The sequence below is a fragment of the Enhydra lutris genome, unplaced genomic scaffold (genome assembly GCF_002288905.1).
Source record: "Enhydra lutris kenyoni isolate GAN:26980312 unplaced genomic scaffold, ASM228890v2 scaffoldscaffold25, whole genome shotgun sequence".
Taxonomy (NCBI): Eukaryota; Metazoa; Chordata; class Mammalia; order Carnivora; family Mustelidae; genus Enhydra; species Enhydra lutris.
Window position 1 is genome coordinate 6,956,969 of NW_019154109.1, and position 18,473 is coordinate 6,975,441.

General features: G+C 38.6%; 1 protein-coding gene across 2 annotated transcripts in view; it reads left to right on the forward strand.

Annotated features, from left to right (window-relative positions):
* LOC111150933 (zinc finger CCCH-type containing 11A) overlaps nt 1-18,473 on the forward strand; it is a 41,694-nt gene that overhangs the window by 13,332 nt on the left and 9,889 nt on the right. The window contains exons 4-13 of one of the 2 annotated variants that reach the window (XM_022508623.1): nt 1,498-1,696; nt 2,818-2,937; nt 9,415-9,538; nt 10,627-10,830; nt 10,952-11,068; nt 11,533-11,613; nt 12,413-12,523; nt 13,341-13,403; nt 14,743-14,841; nt 16,515-16,583. In XM_022508623.1, the coding sequence (XP_022364331.1) occupies nt 1,643-1,696; nt 2,818-2,937; nt 9,415-9,538; nt 10,627-10,830; nt 10,952-11,068; nt 11,533-11,613; nt 12,413-12,523; nt 13,341-13,403; nt 14,743-14,841; nt 16,515-16,583 (1,042 nt within the window). In that variant the 5' untranslated portion in view covers nt 1,498-1,642. The remainder of the gene's footprint in view (nt 1-1,497; nt 1,697-2,817; nt 2,938-9,414; nt 9,539-10,626; nt 10,831-10,951; nt 11,069-11,532; nt 11,614-12,412; nt 12,524-13,340; nt 13,404-14,742; nt 14,842-16,514; nt 16,584-18,473) is intronic. The other variant, XM_022508624.1, reaches the window with a different exon arrangement.

Consider the following 18,473-nt stretch of genomic DNA (forward strand, 5'->3'; position numbering starts at 1 on the left):
GTGTGTCGTCTTAGATGAGGTGTCTATGTATATCTTCTGCCTGTTCTTTAATTGAGCTGTTTTCTTGTTGAGTTTTAAGTGTTCTTTGTATATTTTGGATACCAGTCCTTTATGAGTTATGTATTTTGCAAAGATTTTCTCCCAGTCTGTGACTTGTCTTTTAATTCTCTTAATAATGCTTCCACAGAAACCTTACCAGAAGCTCCTTTAGTGTCAGATTTTCTGGTAATAGTTTCTTCTAGGCTTTTTCTGTTGAATGCCTCAAAAGTCTTCTAGCCTCTACTGGTGACCTGATTTCAAAGCTGCTTCCACATTTTTTGATTTTTTTTTTTCAGCCACACCTCATTTCCTGGTACCAAAATTTGTAATACGCTGCATATTATCACATCGCTTGGGTGTACCATAATTTTTTAAAACAGACCCCAGTTTCTGAACATTTAGATGTCTAGATGTGCTTTCATTATTAGAAGCAAAGTGGTAATGAACTTTTTGTGTATTACTACCTTGCATATTGGTTGAGTATTTACCTCAAAATAAGTTCTAGAAATGAAATTATAAGTCAGAGGGTATTGTAGATTTTAAAGGTTGTAGTATATGTTTAGTGGCAGACTCTTAATTCCTAACCTAGGTTGCTGACTTCCAGGCTGGTTTTTATTGTGGCTGCCTTTTCTTGGATTCGGATTATTAATTCATGGGAGATATGATTGACTTTGATTTAATTGATTTCAAGTTGTAGATCAGTGTTTCTGAAACCTGGTCTTCTGATGTATGAGTCTGCAGAAACCCTTTCCACATTCTGATATGTGCTCTTATCGTGTGTGTTTTTACTCTCGTAGAAGCTTTCTGGAACACTTCGGTGTGGGGCCTGGGTGTGGCAAGGGCTGAGGGTGGGGTCAGTTGGGTTTTTTGTAAGCACTGCCTTACTGAAAGAATCCAGTGACCACTTCTCCTTGTTGTGATTGGTGTGCAATTACATTCCTTGGCCATCTTCATTACATAGGCTGATTCTAGGGTAATTGTTTCAGTTATTCTAGTGAGGCAGTTTTTCCTACCTACTTATAATTACATACTTTTGGAATAAAAATGCTTGTGAAAATATTGGGACTTCTGTCAGATGAAAAATATCTAGTTTGTGAGGATTGTAGATTTAGCAAATACCCTTTGTAAAATAACGTTTAAGTCCCATTCATGACCTAAAATGTAGATCGTTTATGGAGTTAGGGCTTATTTAATCTTCTGCTGAAGCAATGTAACAAGCTCCATATAGAATACAAAAGAAGGGCATAGGTGTCCTTAACAAAAGTTTCACATTATAAAGGAGAATGTATAATGTTCACATAAGAATAAAATGTTAATCAGGGTTCATAAAGCTCTAAATAGGCAAGCATAATACAATTAAAATTTGGTTTTAACAATGTGTTCTAAGTTGAGATGATTTAGAGGAAGAAGTTGAAAGAATTTATCTGAAATACTTTAATTCGTGTCTCCTCATTTTAGGATTGCATTTTAAAGACGATTTCTCTGATTGAGTTGTCTTTTGGAAGACTAAACCCATTTCAAGAGGACTTGGAGCTGGTCCTCGCCTTGAGGAAGCAGTGGCTTGCTTTCAAGAAGCCATTTCTGATATAAGGATCTACTCAGCATGCCTAATCAAGGAGAAGACTGCTATTTTTTTTTCTATTCTACATGTACCAAAGTAAGAATTGGCACCTTTAAAATCAGTTCTTTCTGTAATTTCTCTAATAAGATCTGATAAGATTGTCCCAGTATACTAACTGTTCATGTTTTGTTTTGTTCAGCCATTTGTTATCTGCTACAGTTTTCTTAGTAGAGAATAGTACTCTTAGGAGAATTCATTATTCATCTTTTTTTCCTCTTCATTTATGTTCTTCATGTTCTACAAAAGTGAGAAAGTCCACAGCATATAGTCATCATTCACTGTTCTCCTACTGGTAATAATCATCTGTTCATAATTAATAATTACCTATTAATAATTACCCCTGTTCAGGGTGCATTTGATTTGAATTAGGAGTACTTTGGCCTGGCTTGTAAACTTTGGCTTTATTTACTTGTACCAAATGAATGGGTGGGTTGTATTGTACTTCTAGAAACTGTCGTGGGTTGAATTTGACTTTTTTCTTCAGATTTCCTGCTGAATAATGAAGCCATTCTTCTAAATATGCTTTTGTAGCATTTTTGCTTTTTCTGTCAAAACTTCCTGTTTTTCTGCTTGATTCTTTTGCAGCTCCATTCAGATCTGTCCACTCTTCTGTACCTTTGTGACTAATTCTACAGGTGTATATAGTGTTAGAAAAATTTCTGAAATATCTCTGGGCTGTATTTAAAATGATCAGTTTTGAGCAAAGCTCTGAGCATATACAGCATTGTGTTTCAGATACTGCTGTTGTAGAAGTACATAATGAAGCATGGAATTATTCTTAAAGCCTCATCTCTTTGTGATTTTCCATCAAAAGCTAGTTACACAAGTCAAGATGCATGAAATGGTTTTGAACTATAAATACATTTTTTTAAAGAGTGCCACTTAAAATACTCCCACTTATCTTTTTCAGCCCTGTTTCCGCTCATGTCACTTTATGTTTTGAAATCAAATGAAGGAAACTGTCAAGGAGTAGGTCATAGGAAATTATAAATTTGTTGACCTCCGATTGTTCTTGTCTTCCATCTCTGTTTTCTACCTTGCCTGTCTTTCCTTACTCCTTTTTATTTGTCTGGATTCCAGGACACTGTTACGGTGCACACTTTACCTAGGATCTGTTTTGGTACCACAGTTCTTTTCTGTATTCTTTTCATTTACAGGGTGACAGCTGTCCCTTCCGTCACTGTGAAGCTGCGCTAGGAAATGAAACTGTTTGCACATTATGGCAAGAGGGGCGCTGTTTTCGACAGGTGTGCAGGTTCCGGCACATGGAGATTGACGTAAGTTTTCAGTTTGTGTTATAATAAGCAGCCTGGTGTTGTGATGGGCCAATAAAAAATATAGGGAGAAAGGGGCACCTGGGTGGCTCAGTTGGTTAAGATCTGACTCTTGATTTTGGCTTAGGTCATGATCTCAGGGTTCTGAGATCGATCCCCATGTCGTGCTCTACACTGGGCATGGAGCATGCTTAAGAAATGACACCTCATATATAATGTACAGATTAAAAATTTTTTAATGATGTAATGAAATTTCTGTTATAATGCTCACTTAATATCTTGATATTTTGGAGTATGAGTTGGTATCATTCTGGGAGCCAGTTCGGTAATGTATCTGAAGTGTAAAAATGATATATGTGTCTTTGGGGAATATTTCTATTTCTCCATTTATTTTATTTTATTTTTTTTAAGATTTTATTTGTTTATATGACAGAGATCACAAGTAGGCAGAGAGGCAGGCAGAGAGAGAGGGGGAAGCAGGCTTCCTGCTGAGCAGAGAGCCCGATACAGGGCTTAATCCCAGGACCCTGGGATCATGACCTGAGCCAAAGGCAGAGGCTTTAAACCACTGAGCCACCCAGACACCCCTTTCCATTTATTTTAAACGGTCTCAGACTTAGAGAAAACCCTCAAGTACATTATAAAACATTTTTCTAAGCCACTTGAGAGTAAACTGACATTCCCTATCACTCCCAAATATGTTCATGAATATTTCCTACAAGCAAGGACATTCTCCTGGATAACTGTAATATAGCCATCAAAATTAGGAAGTTAACACGGAGAGTTTACCTTCATGTAAACCTCAGAACCCGTTCAAGTTTTGCCACTGTACCAGTTACGTCCTTTATTGCAGATGGAGCAAGTCCGGAATGGAGTGTCGAATATAGTTGGCATTGCTCTCTCATTCTTAAACATTCTTAATTAATTCTTAATTCTTAAACAGTTGCTCAATGTTTCTTTACTTTTCATTCGCCTTAACACTGCTGGTAGTTCTAGGCTAGTTATTTTGTAGGACATCCTTCAATTTGGGTTTATCTGGTATTTCCTCATTACTAAGTTCAAGTTATGTACCACTGGCAGGAATATCATAATTCCTCTCAGTGCACACTATTAGGTTGCACAGACATACGATTTTCATTATCCCATTACTGGTAGTGGTAACTTGGATCACTTTTTTAAGGTGGTTTGTACCAAATTAGTTGACTGTAAAGGTTTTTTCTTTGTAACTAATATGCATTTTGTGGAGAGGTACTTTGAGACCCTGCTCTCCCATTTCTCACCAAATTTTCAGTTTTTTCCCACTTATTTTTGTTTGTGAACTCATGGTTTCCTCTTTTATTCAGTGTGTTGTACTCCATTACTATCATTTTTAATCCTCAGATTGACCCACATTTGCCCAGTGACAGCTGTTCAAGCTGATTTTTTGTCCTTCTGATGTTTTCTTCATTTCTTGAACACCTTAGTGTGTTCTGGCCTGACAAGATTTTTCAGGCTCATCCTATATTTTTCTTCCTCCTATCCTGGAATTAGTCATTTCTCTAAGGAGCCCTGTATCCTTTTAGTAAAGAATGATACATATAGAAATAAGATTTGGGCAGCTCCTGGAGTCTCACTGCTTCCAGGCCTGCGGTGGACAGAACAAGAATGTATAAATGCATTTACATACACATATTTCCATCATCATTTATTCTTTATGTCTGTGTGTTGAAAGTCATGAGTTCATATAGATGGCACTGCAGGTTTCAGTCTAAGCTTCTCTTTTTTCCATACTTGTAACTTTCTTCTCCAAAATTGAGAAACTTGTCCTTAAGAACATTGGTTTTATCAGTCCCCTTGTTGGGTAAGCCAGTACCATTCCCAGCCTCTTCCTTCCCCTCAGGCTCTGACATCACACACGAGGCTGCTCTCCTACAGGGACATCTTTCTCACCTTGTTTTGGTTCCAGTGACCCTGTACCAGGCCTCTCTCCTTGCTCCACCATAAGTACTCGTCCTCACCATGCGAGGACCAACATCCTACTCTTGACTCCTCTCCACATGAATGGCCCTTTTCACACCTTTGGACGCCGCTACTGTGTGTGTGGCAGCCCTCCCACGTGAGATGCTTACTTTTCTCACCCTGCTTATGTTCCAGCTCTGTGCCAGGTCCCCACTTGGGAAGACCCTGCCTGCCTTAACGCCACTTAGTCATTGTTGTCCATTCTAAGCTCACCCTCCATAAATATACTCTCCTCATCCTACACGGGGATTTCTTCTGCACAGAAGCATTCCTCACCCTGCTCAGGCTCCAGCACGCTCCTACGCAGATGCCCTGCCAGGCCCTCCTTAATTCTGATGCTCTAGGTCACTTCAACCTTGTCACATGGTGCCTTCCTCATTCAGTCAGGCTCTAACACTCTGGTCTGGGCCATGTGCCCTTCCCTCTCCCAGCAAGAGCCCACCTCTCATTCTCAGCCTCACCTAATGCCCTCGGACTAAATTGAGGAAGGCAGGGAAGGAAGGAAGAGACTGACTCTGCAGTTTTAGGCCTGGGCTCATAGAGCTCCTCCATGTGGGCTCCAGATTTATGGCCTTTTAGCTGCATTCTGTGCTGCCTGTCTTCCAAAGAGCAGGGAATTCACTGAATAAATTCAGAGAAATACTATGCAGCTTTTGAAAATGCACACTGTTATATTGCTGGCAAAATCTAAACATAGCTCCCTAAAGGGTATGTCAGGGTCTTTGAGAACATCCACATTGAGAGATTCTTTGGAATCTCCTGGGACTCAGCATATAGTTACATTCATGGCTAAGCTTTATTACAGTGAGGGGCGCCTGGGTGGCACAGTTGGTTGAGCATCTGACTCTTGATTTTGGGTCATGTCGTGATCTCAGGGTCATAAGATTGAGCCCCATGTCTGGCTCAGTAGGGAGTCTGCTTAAGATTCTCTCTCCCTCTCCCACTTGTGCTCTCTCTCTCCCTCTCTCTAAAATAAATAAGTCTTCAAAAATTTTATTACAGTGATGGGGAGATAACACTGATCATAAGAGAGAAAAAGACGTAGAGTCTGAAGGAATCCATGTATACATTGCTTTTGTGATCTCCCTCCCACGAGGGTTCACACAGAGCACATACACTTCCCCCAGGGATGAAAATGCAGCACTATGTGTGGGATGTTTCTGCCTAAGGAAGCCCAGTAGAGACTCAGACATCCAAGGTTTTTAATGGGGCTTGTCACGTAAGCACCCTCTACCTACCACATACTGAAACTAGACTCGCAGAAGGAAGGCAGGTGTTCAGCACAAGACATCTTCTTTGCACAGTCTATGCACTGTAATCAGCTGACTGACTAGGAACATCTTAAGGGTCAACTTTGCAAGCAAGGTATCTAAGAGAGCAGTCTTAGGGCTGCTGGGTTCATTCTTTTTTGCACAGACTTACTTGGCTACATTTTTCAAAATACTGTATGCTTTCCCTACCTTTGTCTCATCTCCGTTCCTGTGTGCAGAAGGAGATATATACAGAATTACTCATTAGAGCATAATTTGTAATAATAAAATATGCGAAATACGTTCATTTAAAACAAATTTACTACATTCATAAGGGACGTGCTGGGCAGCTATTAAACATTTTTTAAGATTTTTTATTTATTTATTTATTTGAAAGGCAGAAATCACAAGTAGGCAGAGAGGCAGTGAGAGGAGGAAGCAGGATCCCCGCCGAGCAGGGAGCCCGATGCGGGGGCTCGATCCCAGGACCCTGGGACCATGACCCGAGCCGAAGGCAGAGGCTTTAACCCACTGAGCCACCCAGGCACCCCTTATATTAAACATTTTTTAAAGGGAAACTTAATTGGTATGGAAAGATAAGGATATATTGTCAGTGAAAAAGTGAGGGGCAGAATAAGGTGCATAATATGCTGTCATTTGTGTAAAAAAGGGAGAAGAATGTGTTTTTGATTCACATGTGTATTTTTAAATCTCTGGGAGCATAAAGGAGAAACTTGACAACAGTAGCTGTCAGGGAGTGGGGACAGGAATGGAAAAGAGCTTTTTTACTGTAACCCGTCCATATGCAGTTGATTTTCATTATTCATGAGTTCCATGTTTGCAAATTTGCCTACTTGCTAAAATTTACTTGTAAACCCCCAAATCAGTACTTGCTGTGCTTTCATGGGCCATCTGCAAACATGTACAGAGCACTGAGAAATTGGAGTCGCCTGACTTTCACACTGCCGGCTGAGATAGATAAATAAATATTCTTTTAAGTGTACATGTAAACATTTAAATCAGTCTTCTTTCTTTCCTTCTTTCCTTTTTCTCTCTCTCTCTCTCTCTTTCTCTTTCAATAGTAAGCTCTATGCCCAATGTGAAGCTTGAACTCATGACCCTGAGATCAAGAGTCACATGCTCTGCCAGTCGAGCCAGCCAGGCGCACCTATAATTTCTTTTTTACGTCTGAGAATTCTATACTCAAGTGGTTCTCTTTGGGTAATAGCATGGCAGGCATTTACTAACTATTTTCCAAGTGGTTTTCATTATTTGTATGTTATTTTTCATTTAGAAACAAAATCCAGTAAGTACATTTTTAAAAGGGAAACTTTATTGATATGGAAGGATTAGGAGATTTTGTCAGCTGAAATACGACACTGACAATAAATGTCAGGTGACTCCTGTATACAGAGGGTATATTACAGAAGTCCTTCAGTAATTGGAAAACTGCTTCCAGGAAAGAAAAACTTAAGCAAAGACAGACCCAGGAGCAAGAAAGATTGGCATTAGGTTCTGCCCTGAGGATGGAGTAATTGAGTAATTGTTATTTCTATTTAAAAAACAGTGGTAGCTGTTGTATTTAACTTTCTGGGTGTGTCAGGAGAATGATAAATCCTATCCAAATTTTTGAAAGGTAAAGGAATTTGCTGTACTTTTTAAAAATGGGCAATCCATACATGTGGCATTAACTTAGGACATAAATCTTATGAATACTTTTTTTTACCAAACTGCATTTCAGAGATGTTGAGCTAAGTTATGTTTGTATCAGCCAGTACCGTTGGACTGTGTGGTTCTGCATCCCCGCTGACGTGGTGTGCTGTCAAATTTTCAGTCTCTCCCTATAATAGATTTTCATCTTTGCTCTTTGCTGGTACATTTGAGGATCTTTTTGTGATGGTCATTATTTCTGTTTCTCTCGTTATATTTCTCTCTCTTCAGCTTCTGAAGTAATGCTGCTGTGCTTTCCTAGAATTTTAAACCGTAGCTTGCTTATGATGAGAGCTCCATCATAATCCAACAGATCCAAATCTGTCTTCGTCCTTTGTCCCTAACCACTCCCTCTAAGCTTATCACTATCCTGAGTACTCTACCATAGAGAAATTTTGCCTGCTTTGATATCCCCATCAGTGGAATGACACAGTGTGCACTGTTGCACCAGGCTTCTTCCTTCTGCACTGTCCTGTTAAGTGTAGGGATGGTTTATTCCTTCTCAGTACTGGATAGCATGCTATTGTGCGAATAAACTACAGTGTATTTATCTGTGCTGATAATAATGTACATTTGAGTTTCCATTTTGGAGCTATGATAAATAGTATTATTTTGAACCATTCTTTATACATATCTTTTTTTTTTTTAAGATTATTCATTTATTTATTTATTTGAGAGAGAGAGATAGATCACAAGTAGGCAGAGAGGCAGGCAGAGAGAGGGGGAAGCAGACTCCCCACTGAGCAGAGAGCCTGATGTGGGGCTCGATCCCAGAACCCTGGGATCATGACCTGAGCCGAAGGCAGAGGCTTAACCCACTGAGCCACCCAGGCACCCCCCTTTGTACACATCTATTGTATATCTGAGAACTAATGTATATATTTTGGCTGGACATACGCCCTGTGATCCAGCAGTTTATTCTAGGTATGAAGGTGTCTTTTTCCTCATTCCCCTTCATAAGAGTGAGGTAACTTAGGAAGGAAAAGTACCATCCTTAGTGTGTTATTTGTGCCTTACTTTGAGAAGTCACAAAAGTGAAAATTTTCCTCAAAGCTGTGAGCTCTCAGTTTTAAATAAACTCCAGTGTATTGAGTCCTTTCTGTGTGCTAAGTGTTTCATATACATTATTTCATTTTATCCTCATAAGTAGATAGCTCCTGTTTACTGCCATTTTTATGGCTGAGGAAACTAAGGCTGAGAGGCATTAAATTATTTGTCCAACATCACATGGCCAGTATGTAGCATAATGTTATCTTTGGTTCCATAATCTTAACTAATATATTGTCCCGCTTCTCTAAATTAAACGTAGGCACCTAGGGGTTCCACCAACAGGACATGAGCTACTTTCCTACTCCCTTCATCTGTCCCTCGAGCATGGAAGGCCCCTTTCAGCAACCCTTCTTCCTGCTCACAATCTGTTCACATGCCTCAGAGTTTTGAAGCCTGAATGAACTTTATTCAGAAAACAAATGACCATACACCTCATTTTTTATTTGAAAACAATGTATTTTTCTTCCTATAGAAAAAACGTAGTGAGATTCCTTGTTACTGGGAAAATCAGCCAATGGGATGTCAGAAACTAAACTGCGCTTTCCATCACAACAGAGGACGTTATGTTGATGGCCTTTTCCTACCTCCAAGCAAAAGTAAGATGGGTTTTTAATTTTTAAAAGAATAGTTACTATTTAATGAACACCTGCTGTGTACATTGGACAGAGTATTTTACAACATTGCCTTATAGTCTTGGGAGAGAGCGGTTTTATTTCCACTTTACAGATGAAGGAACTGAACTTTTAATTGAGGTTAAATGACTTGTATATAGTCATAGTCATAAACAAATTAAGTATCACAGTTAGGATTAAAACTTCATTGCCAAAAGTCATGCTGCCTCCCAAATGTTTCTTGGCATGACAGTTTAGGTTACTATACCTTCATTTCCCATTTTCTTATAAGACCCAGTGAGTTTTCCAAAAGAAACCGGATTCTCCAGGCCGGGGTTTGGCAAATCTGGTCCTTCACCCGTTTTATAAAATAAAGGTTTATTAGAAGGAAGCCATGCCTGTTCATTCACATATTTTCTATGGCCAGATTTTGTGCTCCTTCTCCACAGAGTTGAGACACAGAGGTCTACAAAGCCTAAAATACTTAATATCTAGCTCTTCACAGGAAAAGTTTGCCAGCCCAACTCTAGGCTATAATCTAAAATAAAATTTATATTCCCCCCAAAACTAATTTTTATTTGCCATATCTCCTTTAACATTTCCTGCTGGAATGAACAGACATTTAAAAGCCACATCTTACGTGATTAAAATTTGATGGCTACATGTTGTCCCCTCTATTTAAGAGAAAAAAGTGGGCTTGCTTTTCTCTGGTTTAGTTTAGAAGTGTTACCTACCATGTCTTTTAACAGCTCCTTTTTTGCTGAGCAGAAAGCTTCGAATTTCAATATTAAAATTAAATGTCTAGAATTTGTAAAGTTTTATGCACCTGGTGTCCAGATTATTCTGTCTTTTGAACACATACTTTGAACGTTGTGTACAGTGAAGAGTTACTAGCTAAAAGCCATTTTTTCCCTCCCTGGGAGTTGAGAACCTAATTGTGAGAATGGAGAAATCAGGTAAAAAGACCTAAGTGGTGGAGGGAAAAGCACCAAACTTAGCATATGTGTTTGGAGATTTTTAATGAATTGGGACTTTATCTTCTATTTAATTTATGACTGATGTTGTATGTTCAGCTGTGTTGCCTACTGTGCCTGAGTCACCCGAAGAGGAAGTGAAGGCTAACCAGCTCACAGTTCAACAGAACAAATTGTCTGTCCAGTCTAATCCCTCCCCTCAGCTGCGAAGTGTTATGAAAGTAGAAAGTTCAGAAAACGTTCCTAGCCCCACCCATCCACCAGTTGTAATCAATGCTGCTGATGATGACGAAGATGATGATGGTAAGTGTTAGCTCTTTCTTTAAGGCAAATAACTGATCAGGGTCACTCAGTGAATTGGAATCAAGATTAAAACTTGAGGCCCTCTGTTAATTGTAAATTTGCCTCACATATCGATACATAGATCAGTTTTCCGAGGAAGGTGATGAAACCAAAACACCCATCCTGCAGCCGCCTCCTGAAGCTCATAATGGATTACGGACAGCCTCTGCCCGGAAACCTGGAGTCAATTTGAAGCAAGGTAAGAAGAGGCTGCATTGATCTGCTTCCTGCTCATAAATCTAAAAGCACTGTTGAATGTGCCCAAACTACTTTAAATACATTTGAAATTTAGATCACGGGGGCACCTGCCTGGCTTAGTCGATTAAGCTGCTGCCTTCAGCTCAGGTCATGATCCCAGAGTTCTGGGATCAAGCCCTGCATGGGGCTCGCTGCTCGATGGAGGGCCTGCTTCTTCTCCTCCCTCTGCTGTTCTCCTGCTTGTGTGCTCTTTCTCTCTGTCAAATAAATAAATAAAATCTTAAAAAAAAAAAAAATTTTAGATCATGATCACTACCACCTCTCTGTCCCTGACTCCACAATACACACACCCATACTGACACTTGCTTTCTCTTACTCATTCAGAAAACATTTGCTTGTGCACAAATAAAATGCAAAGGGCATGAGATGTTAGTTCCTCATGTGATTTCTGTTTGGGTTTCTCAGGTGAATGTTTGAATTTTGGAATAAAAACTCTTGAGGAGATTAAGTTAAAGAAAATGAAGGAAAAATCCAAGAAGCAAGGTGGTAAGTCATCAGTTATGACACAGACAGTTGAATTTTGCTGGAGAAGAGTAACAAGGAGACTTCTGATAAAAAGGACACTGGCAGCAGCCAAAATGATCACATAGATTTTGACTTCTGTGGCTTGTTTGAGGTAAAACACAGACATTTAAATCAGGGCTGCTTTTTTTTTTTTTAGTACTTGAAGGAACTGCTTTATATTCAGAAATACAACTCCAAAGAACTACATATAAAAATCATATTGAGAGGAAAACCTTTATTTTGTAGTAGATTAATTCTTCTTAGGAGCTGCTAGAATTTACTAAGGTTGACTTAGCCTGGTCAGTCTATATTTCCAACCCTAAAAATTACAGATATAGTGTGAAATGTAGCAATTATAAAGGATCACATGGTTGGTTTTAAGTATTTGCTTGCCAAAGCTTGTTCTGTAGGAACCTTGGAGTTGTGTTTTGCAGGTGATTGAATATAGATTTTAAAAGGTTAAATTGGCTTGGTGGCGGTGTGCTCAGGTTAACCTTAGAATGTTAGCCTTTTCGGTAAATAAAAGTAGATTGAGGACCTAAGTCACTGAAAATTTTGTATTTTATTTTTACCTTGTGCCCAAAGTAGATAAGAGATAGGGATTATCTCCTCTCCCCCACCCTACCCCAACTCACTCTAGGCAAATAGGAGCAGAAAAACTGGCTTATAGTCATCCAGTGGTCGGTATTGAACTTAACTGATCACAGAAGCAAAATTTCTTGGCTTATAATAGCTTTATTTTCCATAAATTATTTGCTGTTCTTTGACTTGCTTTATTCAGAAGGTTCTTCCGGAGTTCCCAGTCTTTTACTCCAACCTCAGCCCATTCCAGGTCCTGAAAAAGAGAATGTCCGGACTGTAGTGAGGACAGTAACTCTTTCCAGCAAACAAGGTGAGGTATAGGTAGGTCTAGGTTGAGAGTTGTCAGGCTGCCACTTTTTAATTGAGCGAGCAAAGTCCTTGAGTGTAGTGTGCCTTTGATGGGTTTGCAGGAAGACCTTAGTTGTGTTGGTCAGATAGAAGGATGAAAAGAAAAATCAGTGCATTTGACTCTTTAAAGGTTGAAATTCTTGCTCAAGCAGCTCTCACATTTAGGTATCTTTAATCTTAAATTTACTCTTTATCTGTATCCGTTCAGCAAATTTATTGACTGCCCGTTATGGGTAAAGAACTGTAGTAACCTTTATAAGTTCTAGAAAAATGTAGGACTTTTCCCTTAATAGTTTTAAACCTGGTAAGAAATATGACACAAGTAATTGTAGTATACAGATATATTTAAATATGCTGTTCAAACAACAAAGAATTAGAGGAAAGAGAGCTCACTTTTTCCTGGTTATCAAAGTTCTACATTAGAGTTAGCGAGAGAGTAGTGTGATTTCATTTTAGCATATTGAAGTGCACAAGCAAAAGTATAGCTTGGGTTTTGTAAGCAATTGATTATAACACACCTGTTTTCATATACTTGGCTACTGTTAATAATTAGGACTGTATTACCGATTCCCTTTGGGCTGTGCATTTGGCTATTTAAATTACTATTTAATAGATTAAATCTTTTTTTAACCCCATATGACAGTCTTAATACTGAGATCTGACTTTTAAGAGACTTTCTGGGTGGGCTTATGACATCAGAACATATTTTGTACCCATTATTATTACTGAATACAGAAAAATTGGCTAATTTAGAGAAACTCTGTTTTTTGCCATTTCAGGAGAAGAACCCTTGGTAAGATTGAGCCTCACCGAGAGACTGGGAAAACGAAAATTTTCAGTTGGTGAGATGAATTTTGTGCAGATCCTTTGTTTTCTTCTGTTCATGTATTAACATGATAATGTTCCCCCTAACTGCCTTTATACAATGTCCTGTCGATATTAATTTATTTGCTGGTTCCTCTGAATGCTTGGCTGAAAGAACTTAGAAAATTTTTTTGTTTTTCACATGTGCATTATACCTGTTACTGATTTACAGAAATTTAGAGTGTTAGAATTTAAGTAGATTATAACCAGCTTTTTAGAAGGTACTCTGTTGAAAAAACAGTAAAGAAGATACCTCTTTGTCTCTTTGGACAAATGGAAATTTGAGTTTTTTAGAGGGGAAAAAAGTGTCCGGTTAATATAATTTGGTCCCTGAGTTTATTGATGCTATTTTATGTTTAGGGAAGTGTTTTATCATATTATTGAATTGTTATGTATATACCCTAATGTATCTGTCTCAAAAGAATTTTGAAAAATTTGTCTGATTTCAGCTATTTCTTCATATTTTCCTTAAAGTATGGTTACAAATATGAAATATTACATATTTTGTGTTATCTTTGATACCATTTTCACTGCCTGAGAAGTTTTAGGTAAAAAATAACAGCTTTTTAAATTCCACATACATGTAAACTTTGTTATTTTTTGGTCTCACATTTAAATTATAAATAGAAAATCGTACCCTGTGTAGGGTCTTTCGAATTTTTAATGGGATACTGCAAAGATTATCTTTAGTTGAGCAGTGCAAAAAACAATTTTTAACTTGTGACATTTAATCAACTCGTATTGAACAGTATAATATAATAAACCACGAGTCAGGAAACTTGGTAAGGTCTTGGCTCTGTCACTAATTGGTGACTTGAGAAAGATAGAGTTTTTCATAACCTTAGACGTCTTATCTATAATTGAAGAATGGGGGCTATTTGGTCTTCCCATTTTTCATGTCACGGAAAAATACAAAGATTCCTTTGCTGTCTACCAGGAACATCCCAGGTGCATTTAAGCACAGATACGTCTGGAATTGAGCCAAGTGGCCATTTAAGATGTTTTTTGTATGTGAAGTTTTTCTCGCATATTACTAATGCTGAATTTTGGCCTTAATCAGGGCTTATCGTTCTCCATTTGTAGTTTTGGTCCATTATTTGATAGATGTTGATTTGTGCATTATACTCTCTGTCCCTTTCGTCATTTCTTCTTTCTAGGACATTTTTATTCTCTAACATTGAGTTCTCTGAGCACACTAGTGAATGAACACACCATATAAATGCAGAAAACTGATAGACTTATTCTGCATTGTCTCTTTTGCTTGTATTTCTTGACCTTGTTGAAGATTGATTTGAACTAAGTTCTCTCCGTTTGTAGGGGGTGACAGCGATCCTCCGTTAAAGCGTAGCCTTGCGCAGAGGTTAGGGAAGAAAGTGGAAGCTACAGAAACGAACACTGACAAAGCACCAAAGAAAGGTACCTTTGTTCTAATACACTGTGTGTGTGTGATCATGACACTTGTCCCTTGTAATGTTAACAGGCATTGTTCATCATTCTTTTTTGTTCAGGTAAATTAGATTATCTTGTGTCTGCATTATTCTACAAATATTTGAGTATTTACTCTCCTGGATTCTAGGGAGATGCCACTGGATAGAATAAATACCATCACAGTCCTCAGGAACTTATAGTATAATGGCAGATAGGAATATTTATATATATGTTGTGATAAATTCCATGATGGAAAAAGTACACAGTGTTATGGGAGCACACAGGAAGGGCACCTCTTAACATCTGTCAGGAAAGGGTCCCCAGGGCAAATTATATTGGAATTTAGACCAGAAACATGAGTTAGGGATAGGCAGGTAATGTTGAAGGACCAGAGGCTATGCCGAGGCAGAGAGAAAAATATATGCAAAGGCACAGAGCTAAGAAAGCAGGTTGTACTCAGGAGTGTGGTTGAAACATAGAATTGGGGTAAAGAGCATGTTGACTGGAGAGGAGGAAGGACGTAGATCATTTGGAGCCTTTTAAACCATAGTAGAGAGTTTGGGCTTAGTAGCAAACCATGGGAAGGTTATGAACAAAATCAGAAGCTCAGATTTGCCTTTTAGAACCATCAACCTGCCTAAAATATGGAGAAAGGTTAGAAGGACAAAAGTGCTATCCAGGATATGAGTTAGCAGCCTGTTATAAAATAATCTAGACAAGAGGAGTTAGTGGCATAGATTTAGTGTTCTTAAAAGTTGGTATGGAGAGATGTGGACTAAATTGAGAGATATTTGGGAGTTAGAATGATTATGTGGTTGAAGTTCTATTTATAGAAAGAAGTCAAGGTTGGAATTTGTTTTCCTTTTATGACTTGGCAGTGAAACATTGGTGTTAATTACTAAAAGAATAGGTGGTGTTTTTCCCTTTTATTGTGTTTAGTTTTAACTTCTCTTGAAGATGAGAAACTTTTTTCCACTGTTCCTGTAGCCCAAGAGGCTTTGATGAGTACGTTTTCATCTAGGGTCTTTCTTTGGATTCTCAGAGCAAACAACTTACTTTTTCTTTGCAGTCATAACCTTTTTCTCCTTGCCTATTGATTATACTAAAAATTTTCATAACTAAAAATTACATTTTAAATAGATTGGGGGAGCCTTTTGATGCCATTAAGAGTATAAAAGTTCATATAGTAATAAAAAAATTATTTCCCTGCGGGGTGCCTGGGTGGCTCAGTCCTTAAGCATCTGCCTTCTGCTCAGGTCATGATCCCAGGATCCTGGGATTGAGCCCCGGCATTAGGCTTTCTGCTCAGCGGGGAGCCTGCTTCTCCCCCTCCCACTTCCCCTGCTTGTGTTCCCTCTCTCGCTGTGTCTGTCTCTGTCAAATAAATAAGTAAAATCTTAAAAAAAAAAAATTATTTCCCTGAATTCAATAGTTTTTGCTTTTCAGATCTAAAAAAAGATTATATTTTTTTAAGCCTTCCCAAGTGCTCTAGGGAATCCATGATTCACAGAGGTCTTGTTCTGTGGAAAAGAAAAATTTTAAGACCTTAAGAGATTTTTTTTAAGTATTTGCATTAGAAGACAAACATAAACCCAATTTGTGAACTTTGAAAAAAAGGTCTCTGTTCAACTTTTGGTTTTTTTAAATACATTTTTTTACAGTTCACGTTTCCAAGTCTCTGAAGGAGCGATTAGGCATCTCAGCTGCTCCCAACAGTGAGGAGGCAGCAGGTAAGTAAACCCTAAGACCAGCTTCTGGTATTTTTTTCCTTCCTGTAACAATCTTTAATTTTTCTCCAATTTATTTTCTTGTTAGGTTAGGACTTGTGGTTAGGTTAGGGCTTGTGGTTTTTGTGGTTTTATATTTTTTTTTTTAAGTAATTGACAACTCACTAGTATGAATTCTTTTTTTAAGATCTTATTTATTAGCGAGAGAGAGAGAGAGAGAATGAGTAGTGGTGAGGGGCAGGGGGTGGGGAGGGAGAGAGAGAGAGAAGCAGACTCCCTGCCGAGCAGGAAGTCTGCCCAGGGACTCAATCCCTGGATCTGGAAATCAGGACCTGCACCAAAGGCAGATGTTCGACTGAGCCACCGAGGTGCCCCATGAATCCTCTTCTTAAAAGATGGTGAAATGGGGCGCCTGGGTGGCTCAGTGGGTTAAAGCCTCTGCCTTCGGCTCGGGTCATGAGCCCAGGGTCCTGGGATCAAGCCCCACGTAGGGCTCTCTGCTCAGCAGGGAGCCTGCTTCCCCCTCTCTCTGTGCCTGCCTCTCTGCCTACTTGTGATCTCTGTCTGTCAAATAAATAAATAAATCTTAAAAAAAAAAAAAAAGATGGCGAAATGATGACTTTACCACATTAGTAGCTAGAAACTAGAAACCACCTAAACATCCAACAAAAATTCAACTAAGGTGCTATGTACAAAAATAATTATTGTCACGAGTCATATTTTGAAGAATAATGACTTGAAAAACTTCTCACCTCGTATTGAATGAAGAAAGGTTACAAAAAAACACATACTGCTTTTGACCTTTGGATTTAGGGTAAGAATCTTATTTTGTGGGGGTGATGAAGCTTATTTTCTTATTGTAAAAACTCATTCTCAGAAATAACATCCTTATGTATGAGATGATTCCAGTTTTGTAAAGATAAAAATACATGCCTGGGGAAAACAATGCAAAAAATACACCAAAATAATTTTCTTCCTATGTTCTACACTCTTCCTGTACTCTGATTTTTAACGCTTTTAAATTGTAAGATCTAACCACTTAGTGTTTATATGTATATAGTTTAAAGAACAGTAAAATGAACCTGTACCCCAGCCGTCCTGTTCTTTTGTACCTCACTCTTCTGATTGAGCCAGGCTGGCGCCCCTCAGTTTGCTGCTTTTTAATTTTTATGTCTATGTTTATGAATGGTGTTAGCCTATGTTTTTGTTTTTTCATCCTGTCCTTATCTGGTTTGTATATTAAGATTTTTACCAGCATCATAAAAGGAGAGTCTGATGTCAGACATTCCTACCCTTTTGTAAAGAACCTGGGTTTATTCTTCAGAAACTTTTAGAATTTCCTCTGTATTCCTCCCTACTGTGTTGGAATTTTAGTACAGTAGGTCTAAACGTGGCACTTTTGGTTTATTCAGCCCAGTGTTCAGTGGGCCCTTCAAATCTGAGGACTTAGTTCTAGAAAACATTGCTCTCATTTCTGAGTATGTCTTCCCACACTTCCTTTGGTTTCTCTGTGCATTCTTTTTTTTTTTTTTTTAAAGATTTTTTATTTATTTATTTGACAGAGAGAGATCACAAGTAGACAGAGAGGCAGGCAGAGAGAGAGAGAGGGAAGCAGGCTCCCCGCTGAGCAGAGAGCCCGATGCGGGACTCGATCCCAGGACCCTGAGATCATGACCTGAGCCGAAGGCAGCGGCTTAACCCACTGAGCCACCCAGGCGCCCCTTCTCCGTGCATTCTTACCAGACAGAAGCTGAAATGGCAGGACATAGGCTTCACGTCTCTTTTAACCTTGACGTCCTGCTCTCCACTCCTTGGCTTTTTGTTTGTCTCTTTGTTTGGTTTTGATTTTTGCCTCACCTTCTCTGTTCTTTGCTTGGCTTTATTATTTAGGTC